This window comes from Filicampus tigris, chromosome 9, assembly GCF_054856515.1.
Source record: "Filicampus tigris isolate MCC_2025a chromosome 9, RoL_Ftig_1.0, whole genome shotgun sequence".
Classification (NCBI taxonomy): Eukaryota; Metazoa; Chordata; class Actinopteri; order Syngnathiformes; family Syngnathidae; genus Filicampus; species Filicampus tigris.
Window position 1 is genome coordinate 14,923,569 of NC_141225.1, and position 23,163 is coordinate 14,946,731.

Below are 23,163 nucleotides of genomic sequence, written 5' to 3' on the forward strand. Positions count from 1 at the left end.
TTCTGCCAATTTCCAACAGTAGTTATGTGGTTACTGGAAATGGGTTAATTGACCACGCATATACTGCACTGGTCTTACCTTTTAAATGATTATTTTCAACATAAGACTGGTCAACGTTTTAAGCAATTGCAGAATTATCTCCTTGTGCCCAACATAAACCAGTCTCATTTTGCTCTACATGTCCTTGCATGCTATGGTCTTCGTCTCCCTTACAGGGGATGAAACAATTAGCTTAATCATTGAAGTTTTGTGTCGCCATTGAACGTGATTTTTATTTGTGCTGGCGAACTTGAATAATGCTTTAAACTGACGGGTCACTGGAGATTCGTGACGTCGAATGGCGTCACCGCAACAGGAGCCGAGCGACCACGATGCCACTCAGGGCGACATGTCGATTGTCGAGCGGAAAAGGCTTTGAGGTCGACGTTCTGTGGGGGAGGGGTCTGTCACACAAACAGGAAGAGGAGACCTGCGCATTATCTGCCGACCGCGATTAAAAGAAGACCCCTGGAGCGCTTCGCATTGTCCTTATTGGGCGGCTTAAATGACTAAAAGCATAAACACGCACGTGAAAGCCTTATTTACAAAACAAATAGGAGCGCCCCCCCACCCGTCAAGAAACCCGGGTCAAAGTGCACAGGAAGCTGGGGGGCTGCCATCTTTAGCCTGCTGCTAATGCTAGCGTCCAAACGTTACAGACGCTACAACGACGGGGAGGAGCGGTCGGTTCGGGGGGATTTAATTGCTAGCTGCCCTCCGCGGCTCCACTGCAAAATTGCAAACTCCGTCCTTTCTCCTCCGATCCCGCCGCTGGATGCATTCGGCATGGAGAAGCTAGCGGAGCCGTCTTGGACTTCTTCATACACCTACCAGGTGAGCAAGCACAGCGCGGAGATGCTACACAACCTCGACGTCCAGAGGAAAGATGGAGGCAGGTTCTGCGACGTGATCCTGCGCGTCGGCGAGGAGAGCTTCCCCGCGCACAAGGCGGTGCTGGCGGCGTGCAGCGAGTACTTCGAATCGGTGTTCGAACGCCAGCCGGAAGACGGCGACGCCAGGGAGCTGGAGATGCACACCATCAGCCCCAAAGTTTTCAAAGACATCTTGGACTTCGCGTACACGTCGAGAATCGTCGTGCGGCTCGAGTGCTTTCCTGAGTTGATGACAGCTGCCAAGTTTCTCCTGATGCGTTCGATCATCGAGATCTGCCAGGAGGTCATTAAACAATCCAATGTGCAAATTCTCGTCCCGTCCTCGCGGGGAGGCAACGCCAGCCTTTTCCAGGCCGCCGGGTCGGGCGAGCTGGGCTTCGCGGTGGCCCAGCAGCAGGATTTGGTGAACGGGACGGCGCTGGTAGGCTTTGCTAACAATGGACATCAGGTGGATGGGAGTGAAGCCGCAGCCGCCGCCGCTGTGCTACTGGAGGACGCCGCCGAGGGATCGATGCCGATCCTGCAGCCCGTCGACGGGCTGCCCGTGTCGCCCGAAACAACAACGTTACATCACGACGCCGTTTCCAAGAGGGGCAGGGGGCGACCCAAGAAGGCTGGCGCCTCAGAGGACCCAGTTCACTTCAATCACCACGCGCAGAAAAACATCGTGCTCTTTCCGTGCGGCGCTTGCGGCAAAGCTTTTACGGAAGCCTCCCGTCTAAAGAACCACGAAGCCCAACATGGAGCCAACGTTGGTGGCCGCTCGACGCCGGGCGGACTGGCTCTGATGGGCCAGGAGAACGAGGCGCAGTTCCACGGGGGGATGTTGCTGGACCACGGCCGCAAGCGCGAGAGGACCCGGCGGCACGTCGGCTGTGACATCTGCGGCAAGGTGTTCCGCGACGTGTACCACCTGAATCGACACAAGCTGTCCCACTCCGGGGAGAAGCCGTACGCGTGTCACGTGTGCGGATTGCGCTTCAAACGCAAAGACAGGATGTCCTACCATGTGCGCTCCCACGACGGCTCCGTGGGCAAACCGTACGTCTGCCAAAGTTGTGGCAAAGGCTTTTCCAGGTGAGTTAAACTTCATCGGGTTGTTTAGTGAGTGTGGTGCCAAGACAGAAAACATCATTTCCCGTAGACGTAAATGTCATCTTGTTTTGACACCAGCATGTGATTTCTTGTCCCACAGTACATGTAAACATTTGAGTAGAATGCTGCTTTAGTGTTAATCCTTATTCTCATAGCCAGAGGCGGAGCCATGGGTGGATCTGGGTGTACAGGCCCACCCAAATTGACAGACTGCCCACCCATGAGATTCAGGAAAAGATATATATTTTTACATTTTTAATACATTATTATTAAATTATTTTTTAATTTGTTTTCCGTTGCGTTTTTTGTTTTATTGAATCTTAAGAATGGCCTAATTAGGGTTGTCTAACAAAGATCTGAACTTTATTATTCAGTTTGTCATTTTATTTGAATATACGATTTGTCGGAACAGGAGGACTGTGCTCGGTGAGAGAAATATTCAGGCCCATCCTGATTTTTCCAGGCCCACACATTAGTCAAGTTTGGGCTCCGCCCTCAGCTAATGGCTAAAGTTAGCTGTACCGGTACCGTGTGCAGTGACAGGCTGTGCATTTGCTCTTTTGACCATCGGTGGTCAACAGCAATTTTTAGTTAAAATTTTTTTTTATTTGCTAGTCAAACTTGACTGTTATCAGTTTTGCTCTGACTGACCAATCAGAGGACAAACAAATGCTGACCGTGAGGATGAATTAGAAATCTGATTGGTTCAGACAAAGAGTCCTGCTGGTAATGTACAAAGTAGCTGAAGTTAGACTGGCCAGCACTACTGTAGCTGTCCCTCGGTGCAACAGGTGGGGCGTTTCCTGACGGCTGCTTCACTTTATGTACAGATTTGTATCACCAGACACCAAGTGCCTCTGCCGTTCGAAGGCAATGGCCCACCAGCCTTTTCGAATTGTCTTTGTGTTCATCGTTCCGTTATTCTCCTTTCAATCTTCGAATCTTTCAATGGTAGCTGCAGAAAAAAGAAACAAGATGATATCTTGAATCTTAGATTAGAGCTCGCGGCAAGCAGAACAAAGTCATTTGTTTGTACATCTGTCTGCTTCGCTCTACATCTTGATCTTGGTGCTGATGTTGTGTTGATTTGGCCTCCGTTTTTACTGTGTTAAATGACTGCACTCTGTGTCTGTTGATACCAATCTACAAATAAAGTGAAGCACTCGTCTGGAAATGTCTCGTCTGTTGATACAAACTATACAAAGCATGAAATTCACATACTCACCAGAGATGCTGATTATTAAATGTATTAAATTGCTCAAGATGCATTTTGCTTGTCGAACTTTGCTGTAACAAACCAATCAGAAGACGGAAAAATTCTGGCTTTGGTGATTTATAATCTCAAGGGAGACGAAATGCTTAAATATGGCTCACAAAACACGCAGAATTAACATATATATTTTGACCCTCCAGACCAGACCACCTGAACGGACATATCAAACAAGTCCATACAACAGAGAGACCCCACAAGTGCCAGGTGATATGAAGAATGATTGAACCATTGTTGAATCAGTTGATAGTTTCAAAGCTGTACATTGACACCTTTTGTTTGGTCTGTTGCAGATTTGTAATGCTTCTTTTGCTACAAGAGATCGCCTCAGGTCACACCTCGCATGTCATGAGGACAAAATTCCCTGCAAAGTTTGCGGAAAGTTCCTCCGAGCGGCCTACATGACGGACCACCTCAAGAAACATAGCGAAGGAACACACAACTACTGCGGCATTTGCAACAAAGGTAAGTCATTCTGCCCAGCTGGAAACTCCTGACAAATGTTCAGAGTCATACCTGAATAGTTATTTAAGGAAAACAGGCCCTGACAAAAAGTGAACCCTCTCTATTCATGAAGGTTAGAGACCAAGGCTTGACGTGAAATAAAATAGCCTCATTAGAGCCGTAACAGAAAAAACAAGATTTATCCACTGTAACTTTTTACACAGCACCCAGCAAGGCAGGATATTGCCATAATGTTTTATGCTTTCATTTTGCATGTGGCGTCACATACCGGTACTTAGTTAAGCATATATGCAATGGTGTCAGCATCTGCTTTGTTGTTTAAATGAGTTGTAAGTAGGGCTGGGCAATTAATACAAACGTAATTGTGATTTTGATATTGGCCTCCCACGATTTTAAAAACATAATCAGGTCTCCCATGATTTTAAAAATATAATCAAAGAAAAATGACTAATGTGCTGAACGGCACACTGTATAGCATTTGCAAATTCCCAACTATGTGAAAGCCCCCTCAATGCACCGTGATGCTTGTGCAGCGCATACTGTATGTAATTCTGCTCTCCCCGAGGGTGCTATAAGATCTTTAATCAAACTCCAATTGGAGTTAACTGTTAAACAAAACACACAATAAAAAGAAATACACACTTTGTATATTAAAATACAAGATATGCTTCGTTTTAGAAACATTGGCAGTGCTAATGCTAAAGTCAAAGCAAGATCTAATTGACACGCTAGCATAAAATTAGCATCGCCTGCCAGGACTCCTCAGCTTTCTTCTTCTATTCATCTTGTCATTGTGTTGACTCAGTACATGCATGCATGGCACCACGCTGCCCCTAAGAGGCCAACGTGCACACAGCAGGAAAAGTCGATAATTATATTTTTAACAATTGTTTTTTATTGCTATTGCTGTAATGTATTCTTATGTTACATTATTACTAATTTATTTTCTTGTTTGTTCTGTCAAGTTAGATTTAAAATGGAATTTTCAAGGCTTCAAGAACTTTTTATTGTCGTACCAACACATGATATGGCATGAAATATGATACTCAAAAGACCCAGGTTAGCCCAGTATATCCGAAGACTTGTGAAAATTAAAACAGAACAACAAAATAAGATCAAATAAATGGATAAAGTGATAAGGGAGATGCTTATTCACGGTTTGAATTTGTGCAAAGATGCAGTGCAGCAAATGCGTGGTTGCAGCAGAATGAAAATGCAGGAGGCTTCAATTTCCCTGGATATTTGCAAGGTCATTGACTTGAAAAATAATAGAGTGTTAAACAATAAAGTGTTCAATGTGCAGGAATAAATAGGCATGAGGGTATGATAGTAATTTGGAGTAGTTGAGTTCAAGTTGTGGAATAGATGCGAAGTTTTGAAATCAACAAATACTCGTTTTTATTCATGATTTCTTTTTTAATCCAAAATAATCGTGATTATTATTTTTTTTTCCTGTAATCACCCAGCCCTAGTTGTGAAACAGCGCCAATCACTGTCAGCACAACAGTGTGGGATGCCAACGTTATTCACTCTACAGGTGCTACTGCTTTAGCATATTGATATTTTCAATTATCACGCCAGTGTAAAATGAAGTGAACCACTCTAAAGTGTAAGACAACAGATCAACACAATGTGTATGCTTACGTTGGACTCTAGCTGCTTTGAATGTGTTCTCTTTATATTAATTCTTCTTGTGTAAATTCTTTGCCCATTCATTTCACACCACTTGTTGAGGCTTCGCCTTCTTTCGGAATAAGCTGAAGAAGAAAAGAGTGTCCAATTATTCCTTTTGATGCTTAGCAAACTGAGGTATGCCAAGGTTATGTGCGATATGCAGAAGTCTCACATGACCCTCTCTCTCAGGAATGTATGTGGAGTCCCAAATTGTACAACCTCAGGGGCGTTTGACTTAACAGGTTTCACTTTAAATCATTTGTTTTATTCCTATACTGTTATTTTTATTTAAATGTACCAATAGTACAACACCATTTCCACTTCAACAGCCTGACACGTACCTTGCGGGTGGTAAACATGTCAGCCGTGACCTCGGATGACACCACTTTTAGCCAACTGTATCTTGTGCTCTGCTCGGATGGCGCTGGAGACGGCCATGCGCAGGATGTTGCAGTTGCAGTTGCTGTGGCAGGTCGTCCGGCAAGCACCGAATTTTCAGTTTCATCAGCGCGTCATGTGGAGTGAAGAGAATTACCGTAAGCAGTAGTGCGATAGAGTATCACTTCTGTTTTGCCACAGTTTAATTTTACACGTTGTGGTATTCTCGCAAAGCAGTGTCGCATTTCTTTTTCCTCACTATATTTTGTAGTTAATACACAACGGTAACGTGGCATCCATATTTCTACTTCGTTATATCCACCAGGCTCGTATGTTGTTTTTAATCCTTTTCTACGTACTCCTTTTTACATGGAGCACATAGTGTTCAGACTGAGACGCAATGTAACTGAAATGCCTTGTGTTACGGGAGGCATGTTAAGACTATTAGAAAAATAGGCAGTTGAATGTTAAAATGCCAATAATGAGTAACCATGGCTGGAGTACTGGTTTCATGGTTTACCACGGTTTTAAAAAGTGAAGGTTTCAATAACCGCTAAAAGTGTCTCACTGGAAATTAGCTTTTCTTTTCTTTTCTTTTTTTTTTGAGTGGCACTTAGCACTTCTTTGCACAGCACATTCTGGTGCAATATGATTGGCTAATTGCAGAGATGAGACTTCTCAAACTAAACCTTTTGAAGGTAATGACGAGAGGCCATACACTTTTTTTTTTAACCTTCTTGGCTGAGCAGAGAGGGGAGGGGTGAGCAGTTAGAAACACCCCACACATAGGCTGGAGGGAGACGAGAGAGATTCACTGGACTACTAACTGCTGATATTTTTGATAACTGTGTAATGTCCAAAAGGAAAATAAAAAATTGTCGGTCTTGGATAAAATAGGTAAGATAAGTATCTAAACTAAAAAAAGTTTTTGTATTCAATATTTAAACGGGACATTTTAGAGCTGTAATTTTACTGCCGTGATACCGCCGTAATGACAACTTGTTAGTCTATAACGTATTATCAGAGCTGGGCACTTTTTTGCCGGTCCGGCCGAGACCCCCCGCCCTTATTTATAAAAATCATTAGCTGGCTAATTTACTATTCGAACCCGCTGTGGACACGCTTCAAAATGCGCCACTAAGTACTTTACTACTTACCCAACTGCGTGTGCTTACTTCCATTGCGAGCCCCGGGGTTGGTTTTGTCGTATTGTATAATTATTTGGGTCCAACAGATGGCCAGAAGTCGCATTCAACAAGTTATTTATTTTCCACACTTCCCTTTGCTCACGTCCCTCAAAATAAAAGCATACCAGCAAACCACTATACACAGCAGGTTTGCTACGGCGTATTTTCTGGAAGTAGAAGACGCCAGAAGAAGTGCATGAACTCCACCTTGATGTGGCAGCGTCATACTTGAGTGCTGTGCGCAACTTGATATACTGCTGGACACAAGTTGTTTTGAAACAGTTACGTTCCAAGTCGGGGGTTGGGGGCGATTGTCACTTCAAAAAGACAGCGACACCAATGGATATCGTGCCTGCTACAACCATAAAGGGACCGAGATGACTAGACTGTGCATTTAATTTTATTGCCAAACTAGTTTGCAGCTCGTTGCTGCGTCCTGCATGCTCTCCTCCTCTCCGTGTGGGAAACTGTATGTCATCACAACACGTGACATAATGGACCGATCAGAGCAGCAACAATTCCTGATGGGTGCGTGGCATGTGTCGCAGACCTGTCGCCAACAGCACAATGCGTCGGTCACGTGAATCAGTCGAGTAGGCTGAGATGAAATTTGGCCGCCTCGCGACCACATCAAACGCATGAGGGCCGATTAGTGGGCCGGAGTATAATCCACTTCCGCCCATGCTTAGTCCAGCCATTTTAAAATAATTGTCACCCCACGCTCCCCCGCCCCAAAAATGGGCCCAGGGACGGACTGCTCAGCTCTGCGTATTATATTTGAGTCAGTGAAACATATTCAAGAAGCGTTTGTGTTTTTTAACAATATTTGGTTAAAATAGAACCCATTTTCATCACAATTGAAAGACAATGGCATTTCCAAGTATCGGCATGTGTAACCTGAACTTGTACTCATGCTCTGCCTCAAATTCAATGGCATTGGTGAATTTCTTCCGATTGATGAATGTGTGGTATCGTACAGATGATACATGAATGCCTTACGTTGCAACTTTCCTCAGAACGGTTCTGTCCGATCACTACTGCACTACTACCGCAACGGTCAAACCAATCCAGGTGATCTTGGGCTGGGCATAGCGCGTCGCGTCTCTGTCGAGGGCCCCGGTTTGCAAACGACTTCCTTGTTTGTGCTCTTCCCGGTCGCAGGTTTCTCCACTGCCTCTTACCTTAAGGTGCATACAAAGACACACCATGGCTCCTCACTGCCACCTTCTGCCGCGTTGCACACCTTCCCCGAGCCAAGCGGGGAACTACAGATGCACAACGGCGCTCCTTACCACATGGGACGTCAGTGCTCAGTGGAAGGCAAGCAGTCGCCGGGCCCATCCCGAAAAATCCATGTCTCTGCCTTTCAGCTGGCTGTGTTGCTATCTTTATTATTTTTCGATTATGAGCAAATGTGCTGCTGCATCTTTATGTTTTGCTCAAAACACAAGCGCACATCAGTCTATGCTGCTCCAAGCTTCTCACTCACTGTGTGTGTTGATTGACTATCTGTGCTACATCATTTTGATTTGTCACAGACCTAAACGAGCAGCTTTTTTTTTCTGCAAATAACCAATTCCTGTTGTCACAATCAGCGGTTAATGCAGTTGTGTGCACCTTGTTTTGGACATGGCTTATATAATAACCATGTGGGGAATTTGTGGGTCTGTGTGTGTCCGGCATGGCCATGGCTGCATATGGTTTGTTGCTTGGTTGGTCCATTAGCTTGTCCACAAGGCACGGTGTTGCATGTTTTGTGCGTTCTCCGTTTGCCCTGGTTTCATTGGACAAAACCTTGAAAATATAATGGCACAGACTACTGTACAGATTGTGACCTGGGAGCTAAAATGTGGCAAAAACGACTGTCGGCATATCCATTTGGCATTCAAGACAAATGAGCGACGCAACACAGCAATCCTGAAAGTGTTGCTGCTGGGCACGTTACTAACATAAGTTTATCCTCAAATAGTGGCCTGTCTCAATTAATAGCCCGTGTACTTCATCTGTCCACGTAATCGCCTTACCTCAAATAGACACTTTAGGCAAACATAACAGTTGATGACACAAGTCAGATGTTTTTCTCTCAAGTAGCGTAATTTGGATATGCCGTCATGGCAGCCTAAATAGAGAAAAAAATTATGTGTTTGAATATTTACAGATTGGGGATACAAATCTGATACCTTCCAATGGGAGTGTGGTTTAAACATACATTTTTTTTTTGTCTACATAAAAGTAGTGCTTTGCCTCCATCTTGTGGCCTGTGTAAGCAGTTATAAGCCTTGTCGCTATTTGTACCAGACTCGGTCCATATCCCCCCGAGAATAATGGAAGAACACTGTATACTAAATAAGTAGTACATATGTTAATTATTTACCTTCTGCCATGGAGCGATAAAGCCTTTTATTGTTCAGACTGTCACCGTATGTCGCTGGCATAGATAGATGAACAATGAAATATTATTTGTAGTAAAGGAATAATACTTTGTTGATCAGTTAAGTGAAATTGGATCATTTCCTGCTTCACACCTGATCACTTACGACACACTAATGGGCTGCGGTGCAGCCATTATAAATCACTGCTTTTTCTGGACTATAAGACGCACCTTCATATAAGCCGCACCCACTCTAGTTTTTTGTAAAAAAAAAAAAATAATAATGAAAAACGATATATAAGCCGCACCGGTTTATAAGCTGCACCAATGTTGAAAAATTAGATATTTACTGCATTTACAGAACGATTTTGAACTGTAAATGTACATGTATGTACCAGAACAGATTCTTTCCCAACAGTGCCTTTTAGCATGGCAGCAACTTTTCTGATTAAAACAGAACAGAACCAAGAGAAAATAACCAGCTGCTGGGTTTGAGATGATCTGTTTTGACTGCTGTTCAGGCAGGTGGTTTTTAGCATTTGGGATGATGCGGAAAATTAAGTCGGAAAGGAATTTCTTGCCCCTGGCCACTCTTTGGGAAAACACACTATTTATTTATTGACAGATGATGTGTGGTTGTTTGCTGCTGCTTCATTAAATGAGCATGTCCTCTAGCATGCTCCTGGCATGTGCATGTTCATTATGGGATGCGAATATTGCCACTGTTACATCCCAAGTGTGGCAAGTCGACTGTATTGCAGACTTAGGTTCAATGTTGTTTGATGATCCTAGGAACACGTTGTGTGGAATAGACTTTGGAGCGGTTTAGAGATTTTTTTATTTTCTTTTTTTTTGTGAGGGAAAACCTTTTAAATCCCTGTCAAGCATGTTCTATTTGCAGCACTTCAGAAGGTAATTCTGTCTCTGTGGTGTCTGCTGGCCTGTTACGTCTACTCTTCCTCTTCCTGGATGGGTGGTTTTGTAGACGCCAGTCGGCAGCTGGTACTCTCCTCGCCCGAGGCAGGGGCTCGCTTTCATGGGCTCTCTGGACATCAAGTTCTCCCCCAGCCTGGCCCTCCCGCCTTGGGCCCGCAGCCAGAGCCGCTTGTAGGGAAGCCAGGCGGGACTCCGTATTTCTGGGAGTGTCGCTCTGGTGGGGTGCCCGCTTTCCCAATCCATGGGCCTGCTGCAGGTCAGTAAAGTCCAGCAGGTAGTGAGTGGGGCAGGTGCATGATGCGCGAGTCGGGACTACTATAATCGTTGGCCGGGCGCCGCGAAACTCCCCCTCAAAAACAGACTTTTACATATGACAAGAAAGGAGCCTGGCAAAGGGCAATCGCAGAGTCAATCGTGCTGAACATACATACACACATAATACATACATAAAGTACCAGTCAAAGGTAGGCTATATTTATATTTGCATATGTACCTGTGACTAAAAAGTGAAGCTTGGAGACTTTCAATGGATATAATGGAGAGAATCCGGTCACTTTTCAAAATAAAATGTTTTTCACCCTCGAATAATAGATAAACCGGAAGTACTGTTGTTTTTTTTTAATTATTATTATTATTTTTTTTTTTCCATCGGTACGGCCCGGTCAAAGCGGCCTGCGGCCCGATACCGGTCCGCGGCCCGGTGGTTGGGGACCCCTGCTGTATTTGGTGACCCAAAACGTAATTTCCTAGTGAAAACACGAAGGGGCGGGGGTATTCTTTTGCAGCGAGTTGGTAAGTGTGTGAGGCTCATTCGCCAGGTGTGCGGGTGAGAATCACCGACTGTAATTTGTTTGCACTTGTTCTGTTCACGCGCGTTCGTTCGCATCGCTCGGTGTGCAGCGGCGGGCCTTGATTTCGAAACATATCAATATTTTGGTTTTATGTTTGTCTCCCCAAAGGGAAGCACTTTTCACATTTTCTGTTAACGGAAAAAAACAACAACTATTTCTTATGGGGGGAAAAATGCTATAATTTTTTTTTTAACAGCCAAGGAGGAAAAATCGTTTAAAATCTGAGACTTTATTTGATCATATCCACCAACCAGCCTTAATAAAATAAAAGAAGCCGAACGTTGGGTGGAAACTTCATAGGTTCTACCTGATATTTGATTGATTTCTCAATTAGTCTGTTTTATAAGCCAGTTGTCCTAACGCACTCCTCTCTTTCCCCCCATGGTCCCCCTCCTTCTCATCCTGCTTTCTTTCTACCTTAGACGGGCAGGAAAACGGCGAGAAATGTCCTCATCTGGAGTCGGAAGAATCAGATCCTTCATTTGGGGAACTTTCCAACTGTGAAGAAATGAAATCTCCACACAAATCAGACAGGCCGGAGCTGGAGATTCCCTCGCTGGCCTGCAACGGAACCTCCGCGGGGGCCCTGAGCTCTCCGGAGGGTCCCAAAGCCAAGACGGACCCTGAGAAGAAATTCAACTGCGGCATCTGCGGTCAGGCCTTCCGCACCAAGTCCTACCTCAGGAAGCACCAGCACAGAGTACACAAAACCCCCAGGGCCCAGGCGTGCCCCGGGTCCGGTTTGAGCGAGCTGGCCCCCTTCTCGCCCCAGCAGAGCATGTCCCTGCTGGAGTCGTTCGGCTTCCAGATCGTCCAGTCGGCCTTCGCCTCCTCGCTGGTGGACGCAGACGCAGGTCAGAGCGGGGTGGACTTTGGAGGGAAGTGACACGCACGCTCGGCTTCCCATGCAGGCCCGCCCAAGTTGCTCCGTGTTTGACAATAACTTTGCCTCAAGACTACTTCTCTTGCTTAATGTGTATATTTTTGCCAGACTGCCATATGATTCCTACTTTTTCTACTTTTTCAAGAGTTCGGAAAGCGCATATACGGTGTTGTAATTATCTTTATATCGAGAAGACGTGAAGGTGATCTCTCCTTTGTATCATTGTTTGAGAAACTTTTGGTTGTTTTCATTGTTCATAGAGCTTTCTTAGCTGCGCGCGTTCCCGGATGTGACGAATCAACGGATGCACCCGACTCGCCCCGCTAACTCTTCTGAAACCGACTTGGCCTTCAGAGCAGTGGGCGACGCTTAATTGTGTATTTTATGTTGCTCTGATTTTCCCCGGAGGGGGTTGTTTAATCAATCGCAGATTCGAGAATTGGAATCTGTTCAATGCAAGCTAACACATCATTGTTCACTGTTCACTCTCGCTTTAGTAAAGGAAAAAGAGAAAAAAAAAAAAAAAAAAAAGAAGCAAAGCACCGACAAGACGAAAGTCAAAAGGCACTTTTTAGTTTGCGTTTCACATTTGCGTTTAAATCCGAACGTCTTTTGCTTAAACAAATCAAGAATGAGGTTGTAGAAGAAGAACATTTGTTGTTGTTGTTGTTTTTTTTAAATAGGACAAAGGATCCAATCGATCACAATTTTCTGGCAGAGCACCATCCATGCTTAAGACGGAGAGTGGTCAGTCATCCTCGTGTACAAAAGTGACCAAGTTAAAACCCGAAACATGCCATGAGCCCGTTGGCAATTATGTACCCCCAAACAACGTTCCCAAAATCTTTTGTGTTCCATCCTTTGTGTGTTCACTGAACGGGGACCAAGGTCAGGTAGATTATTGTTTATATATTTTATTAAATGTAGATTCTATTTTATTAACTTATTTAAGCCCTTGCTTTTGGGTGCTGTTTTCTTTCATCGTGTGTGTAAATGTTCTGATTTGTCCATTTTGAAACGCTCGTGTAAGTTATGTTTCAGGAGACGTGCGAGTGTGTGTGTGTGCGCGTAAATCGTATGTGATCGAGCAGCGTCTGGACCAATCACAAACGAGTGAGCTGTCTTTTGTGTCTTTGCGTATAAAACATTCCTCTGAAACTAAAATGAGAGGTTTCTGCTGTATCGTCCGAGGGAATCTTGCTGAAGAAACATGACGGGAAGGAAGAAAATCTCCTCATTTGACAACGCGCATCGTTTCGAGTAATATTTTGGTTTTACGTTTGTCTGCATCGACCGACGTGTTTGTCTCACTAAGTGAAGCGCGCCCGTTCCGTCTCCCTGCTTTTTGTTTTGATTAGAGTGACTGTGTTTCTATATTATTTATGATGATATGGTGAATTGTAACAAGTGTATATACAGTACCATCCATATGCACATTCTATAAATATATATAAATATCCAACCAACCAATGAGGTTTGTTACTGGTGGACCTGTACATAAGCAGATTGTTTTGGTTTTGTCCGTTGTCCTGTTGTGCTAGACGCTTGTTAAGTTATGTTACGTTACACCTTTGGCTGAGTGTCAATCAACTACGTGCGAGCTGCAATGTCAGCCGCATGGCGCTTTTTCTTTGTCATTTTGTTGTGATCCACTCTGCCACGAAGGCATGTGTCGTTATTTGAAGACAAAGTGAATTTGCTTCACTCACATTGGTAATTAATTGTAAAAGATGTTTGTTTTCTCTTTAGCCCTCAGTGTTTGGCTTTCTTCTTGCGGTCTGTTGCAAAGTGCCTTCCACATACTGATTGTGCACAGCAGTGGATTTAAAGGTCGTCTTTCGGGGAATTGTACCGTGACTTGCATTGGAACTTCTTTTTATTTTTTACAAAATACAGAGAAAGTGTACAGTATCTCAACTTGGTATTCCTATATCGTCACACAAAACAAAACACGCGTAGAGAAAAAAAAAAAAAAAAAAAAAGCTTTTAAAACGTGCGCTACATGTTTTGTTATAACGTCTTTGGACATATTTCAGTATAAGCAGCATACTTTTCTACAGTATAAATCTTTGTTTTTGTACTCTGTTATTGAGTCTCTCTTGTTGCCAGAGAGATGAGGATCCAATAAATTGCAATGGAAAAGCCCTCGACATCTACGCTGTTATTGAGTTCTCCTTCTGTAATCCCACAAATACTATTAAAACACTGAATTGTTTGACTGATTGATTAGGAGACATTTAGTTTGTCCACATTTGGTGCAACGAGTCTCACTTGCTGCATACATGAAATAATAAACGGTGACAGACCACAAAACCCACCATGAATATGTTTTTTTTAAAAAGTGAGCTACACACATTTGATACTTTATAGGGTTTTATAATGTTACATGTTTACACACGCACACAAATAAGGGTGCGCTGATCGCAGTTTTCTGGCAGACCACCGATCCACGATCTTTGAAAAGCCTGATCTGCCGATCCCGATTTTTACCAACAGCATACACCTTCAGTGTTCCACTCTTGTTTTATTGTAAAACATTGTACTATACCTGTGGAACAATACAAACGGGTTGTTTAAACTGCATGGTCTCGCAAATGAAACCTCTATTATACACCTCACAGTAGAAGAGGACAAAGGCTGGGTTTTCCAGACCTCTGTGGAGGGTGATAAACTCGGTCAACAGGATTAGGTCACCGATTCCCCCAAATTAACACTCAGGGGCATGGTGGCCATTGGGAAATTTAGGACAGCTCCTGAATAGCTGACCCATTCCAGGCCGTCATAACCCAGCATTTTTTTTCTCAGTAGGCCCTAATTCCTCCTGTATAATTTCTAATACTCACAGCCATCTTTAGACAAAATGTAATTACAGCCTATTGTTCAACAAATAACAAATACAGGGTTAGCGTTCCAATGAAATTGTTAACCCTTTTCAATCAATGATAAAATTAAGTGTACATACAGAGCTGGGCATAGTCTATGCGTCTATAACTTCTAAGAAGTATTTTATAGTATTTTAGAATAATGCTCTCCAAAATCATGTTCCTGCGCTGTACATTCTGTTAGTAATTTTAGTAAACTATTCATATTTCTTTACTTTGCTTTTAAATGTCTGACAATTTTGTTTATAAATGCTTTTAAATGTACTTTTAATTACATGAAGTACATTGGGTTACCTTGTGCATGAAATGCGCTATCTGAAGCTGCCTTGCCTATATCTCAAGGTAAATTAAAACTATGAATAAAACATGTTTTTGTATTTCATATTAATATGTTACATATTAGCAAAACAATACACAGCTCCTACATGCCGCTGTCAATAAATACTTAGTCCACATTAAAACTTGGTGGCAAGTTCAGTGTCCCTATTCTTGTAATTAAGTTTGTTGAAGTCCTCCATAATCTCCAACATGGTCTTTCCTTTGGTCTCCGGCACTAAACAGATCACGAAGGCTCCACTGAAGATGCAATAGACCACAAAAATCAGGAAGCAGTACTGGCCCAGTCCGTTCTGCGTGGACACACATCACACACACACACCAATGTAAGATTGGATCAGTATGGAGACAGTATACGCGGAATGAGGCGTGGCACATCTCACCACTACGTAGCTGAAGCACATGCCCACGAGGAACATGCTGACCCATGTGATGCTCCCACTGATGACATATGAGGAGGGACGCCATGCTTGGAGGAAGAGATCAACGGGTAGGGCCAAAGACACACCACCTAAAAAAAAAAAATTGTTTTTTAAAAAGACAGGACTGTACTAATATACCACCATGCATCAAAGCAGGGAGATGGTGGGTGTTGAGAGGGTGTTTGGAAAATCATTGTACACGTTTGCTTTTTAATTAACGTGACAAGTTTCAATAGATCTTTTAATGGCTGCTAGCCTGCCAGCTAACGGCATGTTGACAGCTTGACACCATTTCCCCGTCAAAGTAGCACCATTCTGCCATTAATCCAAGCAACGGAAAAGACACTTAATTAGGCACTAAACTGTGAATTTTCACCACATCTATTTTTAAAAAAAAGCTCTTGAAAAGTCAATTACAGCCTTAGTTTTGTTTCCCTAAATAGCTATTTACCTCACTAACATCTTGTTTTCGACTGACGCTTCACGATTCAAACAACGGAGAGAAGTAAGGCTTACATCATCATTCAAGACATTTACTATGTTTTCACAATCATGAAATAGAAGGGTTTGTTCCCTACTGGTGCCTTCTGTGTTTCTGCCACCCGAGAGTATACGTCTGACGTTGTGGTGAAAATGTCTACTCTACTCATTGTACCTTAGATAGACCTGTTCAGTTACAAATAAAACTTTCCAAACACCCTGTATGTTTTTTTTAACCAGAACTCACAGGGTCCAAGTCCATAAATGAAGATGACACAAAAAATGAGACCAATGTTCACATATGGGATCCATGAATTCAGATCCTGCAAAAGAAGCGTATAATATAATACTTCAGAGTTTCATGCAAACACTTCACCACCTGCAACTAATACAGTAGAAGCATGTGTGGTGCAGATTTTATTTTAGTCCGGGATCGCTATCCACACATGATACACTTTATGACTGTGAATGTGTGTATGTCTTTAAAAGGTGGGTCTACTTTGTTGAGTGACATGGAAGAGAATGTTCGAGTATATACTGTAGGTGGCCTTTTTCCTGGCCATAGCATTAGCCACTGTGCTGACGATGTCAGTTGAGGCTTCCAGTAGCTGTCCTAAGAATGCTTTTGATAACTGTATTTGGTTGCCGTTTGTTTAATAAAGCAATTAAAGGAGCACCAGCGACTGTTTCCATCCTCCCTCGGTCTATTATGGATTTGTTCTAACTAGCTTAACTGATGAGTACCTGTACTGTGCTGTAGCCACCCGCAATGAGTGAACCACGATATAGTGAGTGGACGACTGTATTTCCATTGTTAAAAAATAACATTTCTGGTAGTATGAGCTGATACAGAATAGAAGTATGCAGGACATTATTATATCAGAATTTTTATGAACGTCAGTGTGTCCTCTGCATGAATGCGTCCCATGTAGTTTTATAATCAAAGCAGAGGAGTGGATACCTTGATGCACAGCATGACAGTGAGGAGAGACATGGTGGCAGCCATCAGTAAATAGCCATAGCCCATCAACTTCTTTCGGCCAGCACGGTCAATTATGAAGGACTGAAACACAAACGAAGAGAGTCTTTTAAAACGTTCTGTACAATACATGCTGTAAATCCCTAAATCATGACATCAATAGGGCTCTTGCTTTAACATAATAATAAAATACTAAAAGGTTGGAGTTATACTGTATAGCCTACATGTAGCCCCAGAAATTCTGTGTCACAACACACAGGAGTGAAACAACTTCACTCATCATTGACTGCATATTATTTATCCTGCTCAATAGATGTACGTATTTTTGGAATATTTTTGTCTTGGTTTGGTTTTGAATGAGATTTTAAAAAATTATAAACGTTTGTTGATCGAGCGAGAGAGATTGTTGAGTGAACATGAAACCTGGTCAAATATAGTTGTGATGTTATGGCTAACTTACACATAGCAAAACAGCGATAAACTCCATTGCTCCAATCCCAATCGTCAAGTACGGCCTCAGCTCATCTGGAATGCCTGACTCATGAAAGATGTCAAAGGCGTAGAAATAGAGCTGAGAGAGAGGATGGCGGATGAAAAGCAGGATTCAACACTATTTAAGGTACAACTGTCCTCAGGTGTTGCTACCGCATTGATGCCAGAGAACTGGATGCCAGCACAGGGGAAAATCAAAGTCAGCAGCTGCCATCGGACACAACGAGAAGTCAAGACGTCCTTCACCGTCTTGGCCTTCTCCCCTTGAGTGCTCTCTTTCTCCTTCTGCATGTCCTCCAAGTCCCTTTTCAAGTCGTCCTCCTGCCACAGCCACTGCATCGCTGTCACATGACAAACATACAACTTGTAACTCGATTACACTGTCAGAAAATGTGTTAAATTTGTACCTTTAAGAGCCCAATGATTTGGCACTGGGGCAGTGCCCTCATGGTACACCTTTCTACCCCTGAAATAGGGTACAGACTGGGACTCTTGCCGTTTTTACCTTTTGTAGGCAAATATGTACCTTTGGGTACCGTCTACGTCAGGAATTAGCCCAAAAAAAAGCTTCCCTTACTACACCTGTTCAAATTTAAGTTGCAATAACACCATTCACACGCTAGATGGCAGACATCACTTAGTAGCACTTCCACCTGTTCCATCAATCCTTCCATCTCCATTAGAAAAGAAGAAAAAGTTATGGACTGCTGAGATGCCAGAAAGTGAACACCTTCGCTTAGCATTTATTGGAACCATTTCGGATGTTCCCATTTGGCTAGCATTCGGTTACCATTTGGTTTCATGTAAACAACGTGTAACTTAAATTTAAAGTGGCAGTTAATAAAGATACACAATGAACAAACTACAGGAAAAATAAACACACTTAAATGATAATGATTAATGACCTTATGCTGGAAAAAGTTCAGCATTATATGCGACGATATATCCTGGGAATCAAAGATTGTCTGAAAAAGTACACAAACAATAGCGATTTTTTTTTCTCTTCTTAAGAACCGTTGACAGTTTGTTTAAATTGCATAAATTGCGTTAGGTTGCCCATCCCTGGTCTAGACACACAATGAACAAGCTATGGATAACATAGACACACCTAAACGATAATGATTAATGACCTGACGGCGGAAAGAGTTCAGCATTGCACGCTACAATAACCTGAAAAACAAAGAGTGGCCGAAAAGTACAAAAGTACACAAACAACAGCATCAAGTTGCCCATCCCTGGTCTAGATTTCTACTGCTACTGTTTATTCCTTTAAAATGCATTCCGTGCAAGTAAGTACATGTGAACAAAATTGTACAAACACGTTCCCTTTGCCAATTTGAACCATTTATGTACCTTTTCTAACCATAAACAGTACTTCTTTGTACTTAATGGTTCATTTGTAATCCCCGCAGTGTACATCAGAAAACGTTGTACCTTGGAGAACAAAAACGGATCTCTCTAGTAGCCTACCCTTTATCCATGACCTTGTGCGACGCCAAAGTCTTTGGGGTCTTTGCACTCACCTTTCTTGCTGCCTTCACTGTCTCCTTTGTCGATGTAAAGGTATCGGGGCGACTCGGGGAAGAAGAACAGCGTCATGAACTGCAGAACGGAGGGAACGCCGCTGATGGCCAGAAGAAAGGGCCACATTTCATCGGTGCCCATCATCTCCCTGGATAGCGTGCAGGATAGTCACTGGTGAGTGTTGTTTTATCGCTATTATTCTAATACTGGAAAAGTCAGCCAACATATTCATTGTTATGAGGAATGATTTAATGGTCAGCAATTCATCTGCAAAAACACATTTTCAACGACGCGCGACATCATCGTTACTCAGTGGAGTTTAACCTAACTAAGAACGAAATACAGTATTCTCAATCCAAGCATTTCCGAATATTTTGAAATGTTTCTAAAAGGGAATCAGCAATCAGGCTGCCGCGCCGCGCTGAGTGGTTAGCACATCTGTGTCATTTCTAGTGTTTGAAAACACTCCCTACTTGATGCCGAAGATTTGACCCGTCACTTTCCCCAAAGCAAGAAAGATGGAGCCGGTGAGGGTCAGGAAGCCTCTGAGTTGTTTTGGAGAACTTTCACCCAAGTACATGAGATGCACGCTCAAGCCGAGACCTGCCAGGAGGACGGAGCCAAAGAAGAGTGAGGGAAGGATGAAAAACATCCCAGCGGATATTTGTCATCAGTACATACCGGCATTATAGCCGAAGATTAACCGGCTGACCAAAATCATCTCAAAAGACTTGGCCATGCGACTGAAAATCATGAACAAAGCCGCCACCATGGACACGGTGCAGTTGAACAACATGGTTTTTTTTCTGCAAGAGAACACCACGCTTATGTTTGCTTTTGTGGTGTGACTTTGTCACTATACGACAGGCCAGTCGCATCGATTTGATGTGTTCCCACCGTCCGTATCTGACGGGGAGATGGCCGCTGTGCATGGCGCCGATCCACGACCCCAAACTCATCACGGAGATGATGAAGGACCAGATGAGTTGGTTGGTAGAGTCGTCCATGGGGGTTTGGTAGCGCCACATCCACGTGTAGTTGACGAATGTCTGAATGTGCTGCACGAACGACAGAAAGATCAGATGTGCTTCTTTTTTTTCTGGTACTAGTAGTAGGTACTAGTACTAGGCCAAATGCGTCCGTCCCATGTTCAAATTTTTACTGGCCCGCAGCCTCTCGCGTGAAATTAATAATGAGTGATAATGGATGGATGGATGGCCTGGCAGTAGTGTTGACCACAGTACAAAATACATGTGGAAAAAAAAGCTGTTTTATATTCAACCACCAGATGGTAGCAGACATGAGGCTCCACTCATTAGTGCTTTTGGAATACTCCGAGCACACGCTGCCTCTCCGAAAACGTCACCCTCAAAGTCATGTTAGGCGTCAGAGTGAACACCTTTTTGTGTGTCCCTTTGTGGTGAAGAAAAAGAAATTTGACCGAGTGGGTCGTTGCTGCCAGGTGGAGTGGAATTTGTCCTATTTTTTCACTAAAATACAAAACAACTGTGTCTGCCCAATTCGCTAAGAGACCGTGGCTGTTTTCAGTTAATTTAATATCAAGAGTCACTACCAGACGGAACGTGCAAACTACGACAAGGTGACTTGTAACAAATGCCATGAACATTTTTAAGCAACTTGAAGCTGAATGGTCGGCCCCCACACATCTTCACCTCACCAAATCTAGCCCTCTTTGCAAAATGTTTGGACACCCTGATCTATGGTCTCTCCATATCTATAAGTATGCGCTCCCTCTACAATGACAAATGTATGCTTTCCATACACAATGGCAGGCTCTCCCTGTAAATACAGTAAATAGTTCTTATAGTAAATAGTTCTTATCCGGTGACACAAGGATGCTCTCACCATCCAGTAATGAAATGTATGCACTTCCTATCTGTATATGCCCTCCCTATCCGACAACATTGTATGCTTGCCCTATACCATGACATACACATGCTCTCCCTGTACAATGACGCATGCAAGCATGTTTTCCTGAATACGCTAATATGCTTCCCCTATCCAATGACATAAGTATGCTCTCCATTTTAAATTATATAGTATGCTCTCTCTATCCAATCACATACTGTAAGTTTGCCCTCCCTATTCAATGACATAAGTATTCTGTCCCTATCTAATGATATCGTATGTTCTTCCTCTCTCCCTATCTGATGGCGCAAGTATGCTCTGCCTTCCCTATGCAGTATGTCCCAATTTGACAACACAAGTATAATCTTCCTGTCCAGTGATGCAAGTATGCACTCCATTTCTGATGACATAAGTCTACTCTCCGTTTGTAATGACGTGTCCAGTTCTTACCCAACGACATAAGCATGTACTCCCTAACCAATGGCATATGCACACACTTCCTAACCAATGACACGGATACGCTCTCTCTGTCCAGCAATATATCTGTATGCGTATCCAGCTTCTGTATTCAACTACCTAAACTAAACTAAACTTAACGAAACAAAACTATGTAACTGAACTCATTTCAGTCAAATATATGTATGGACATTGTATCTGACAATGATGTTACTACTATGAGAGGTTTGTCGATATGGACAGGAAATACATACAGTTGAATCATATTCGTGTGTTGTTTGGGGATGACTGTTTCTTTCCCGAATGATGGTCTCTACAGCATATTAAGAGTTAAATGTGTGTTGTTTAAGGAATGCACATATTACCACGGCTGGAGATGCAATAACGGACACTTGAATCCCATACTGAAAGGAGCCTCCGATTCCAAGCACCGCAGCCAATAGATAAAGTCTCCAGTACTTCAGCTGATGTGAGAAAGGATAAGACCGGTAATCAGCGTTTGGTGTTTACAATAGCTAGATATTGAATGTAATTACGCACCACTTTATCTTGTACTCATCCCTGTGAGGGCTCACTGAAGATTATTGATTATTTTATCTTTTAATCATATTATACACAGATTCTGATTACCAATTCATAGTATTTGTCTTAGGGGCTTTTCAATGAAACTGCATTTCATTTTTATGTGCATTCAACAAATTAACAGTGCTTTCAGGACATTATATACAGTGGTTCCTTGAGATATGAGTAATGTGCTTAATGATTACAATTAAACTTGAACTTTTTCCGTGTTCCATGTTCTACACTGTTCACCACAGTACATTTGATTCACCGGCGCAGTTTAATGAGAACCAATAGAAGAGTTGTATTTGTTATGTTCTATTGTATTTAAAGTTTTCTTACATGATGGTGCACTTCTGTGGTTTACAATAAAAGATTTGAGGATTGAATGATGATCTTGGTGGGCCGGCAGGGCCCCCATGGTCACTCTTGCCTATGGCCCCCAAGGTGACTAGAAACGCCCCTGATTGTCAGAGGGCAAAGTTGCGTGGTTGTTAAAAGTGTAATTTCTCTTTGTTTCATGTTTAGCTTTGAAATTGTACTTCAGCTATGAGTGTCATTACACTTTTGACGTTTCTTTCTTTTTAGAAAAAAAAGTATTCTTCATGGTCTGCCAAACTGCATCTTGTTGTCAAGTGAGTTAATTTTCACTGCCGCAGTATCTCAAATTTCTGCTTGCAAGTCAAAGCAAAAAAGGGCTGAACAACAGCTTGTGTCTCAAGACACCACTGTCCCGGAGAATACATACCGTACATTGTTTAAAGCCCCAAGCAAAAGTATTTGTTTTAATTTTTTATACGTACAGCAGAATGTTCCAAGTGGCTGTAATTAACAATGCAAATGTTGACGTATGCACTGTACATAAAGTCATTTCATAATGGATACTTAACGCAAAATTACAGTTGTATTTGTGTAGACACGTACTGAAAATTACTCAAATATATTTTACAACCCACCTTGTTTGATGTGCCCTCCATGATTTTGGCGATTCTGAGTACAGAACGGGCAGTAGCGCAGAATATATGGAGGATGAAGCCCTGAGTTACACATCAATAGGCTTGAGTTGTCCATTAATGTTGTTAGTGCAAGATTGTTGTGTTTTAATGGAAAGTGCTATATT

General features: G+C 42.8%; 2 protein-coding genes across 3 annotated transcripts; one reads left to right on the forward strand and one right to left on the reverse strand.

Moving 5' to 3' along the window:
- Positions 1–424: 424 nt before the first annotated feature.
- Positions 425–14,192, forward strand: patz1 (POZ/BTB and AT hook containing zinc finger 1). 2 transcript variants are annotated; one of them, XM_086040179.1, is made up of 6 exons: positions 425–2,009; positions 3,441–3,504; positions 3,591–3,762; positions 8,163–8,321; positions 10,358–10,564; positions 11,582–14,192. In XM_086040179.1, exons 1-6 carry the CDS (start codon positions 676–678, stop codon positions 12,043–12,045), a joined length of 2,400 nt encoding a protein of 799 aa, XP_085896305.1. In that variant the 5' UTR covers positions 425–675; the 3' UTR covers positions 12,046–14,192. The 2 variants fall into 2 exon arrangements, with proteins under 2 accessions (XP_085896305.1, XP_085896306.1); XM_086040180.1 differs by lacking the exons at positions 8,163–8,321; positions 10,358–10,564 and having other exon boundaries at positions 426–2,009.
- A 1,181-nt stretch (positions 14,193–15,373) lies between these two features.
- On the reverse strand, positions 15,374–23,020 carry LOC147142189 (solute carrier family 2, facilitated glucose transporter member 5-like). Its single transcript, XM_086040324.1, has 12 exons — positions 23,000–23,020; positions 21,848–21,946; positions 20,055–20,215; positions 19,839–19,963; positions 19,631–19,760; positions 19,157–19,305; positions 17,787–17,974; positions 17,602–17,712; positions 17,124–17,225; positions 16,410–16,485; positions 15,644–15,771; positions 15,374–15,553 (listed from the first exon to the last, which is right to left on the reverse strand). The coding sequence occupies exons 1-12, from the start codon at positions 23,018–23,020 to the stop codon at positions 15,380–15,382; spliced, it is 1,464 nt and encodes a 487-aa protein (XP_085896450.1). The 3' UTR covers positions 15,374–15,379.
- Between the last annotated feature and the right edge of the window lie 143 nt (positions 23,021–23,163).

Bases quoted from the DNA above. Each gene is read 5' to 3' on its own strand.
- patz1 (XM_086040179.1), top strand. From the start codon at position 676: ATGCTAGCGTCCAAACGTTACAGACGCTACAACGACGGGGAGGAGCGG. The intron at 3,505-3,590 runs GTGATATGAAGA...GGTCTGTTGCAG, and splicing joins AGAGACCCCACAAGTGCCAG to ATTTGTAATGCTTCTTTTGC. The intron at 3,763-8,162 runs GTAAGTCATTCT...TCCCGGTCGCAG, and splicing joins CTGCGGCATTTGCAACAAAG to GTTTCTCCACTGCCTCTTAC.
- LOC147142189 (XM_086040324.1), bottom strand. From the start codon at position 23,020: ATGGAGGGCACATCAAACAAG. The intron at 20,216-21,847 runs GTAATATGTGCA...TCGTTCGTGCAG, and splicing joins TTATTGCATCTCCAGCCGTG to CACATTCAGACATTCGTCAA. The intron at 17,975-19,156 runs GTGAGTGCAAAG...GTCATGTGACAG, and splicing joins CAGTGAAGGCAGCAAGAAAG to CGATGCAGTGGCTGTGGCAG.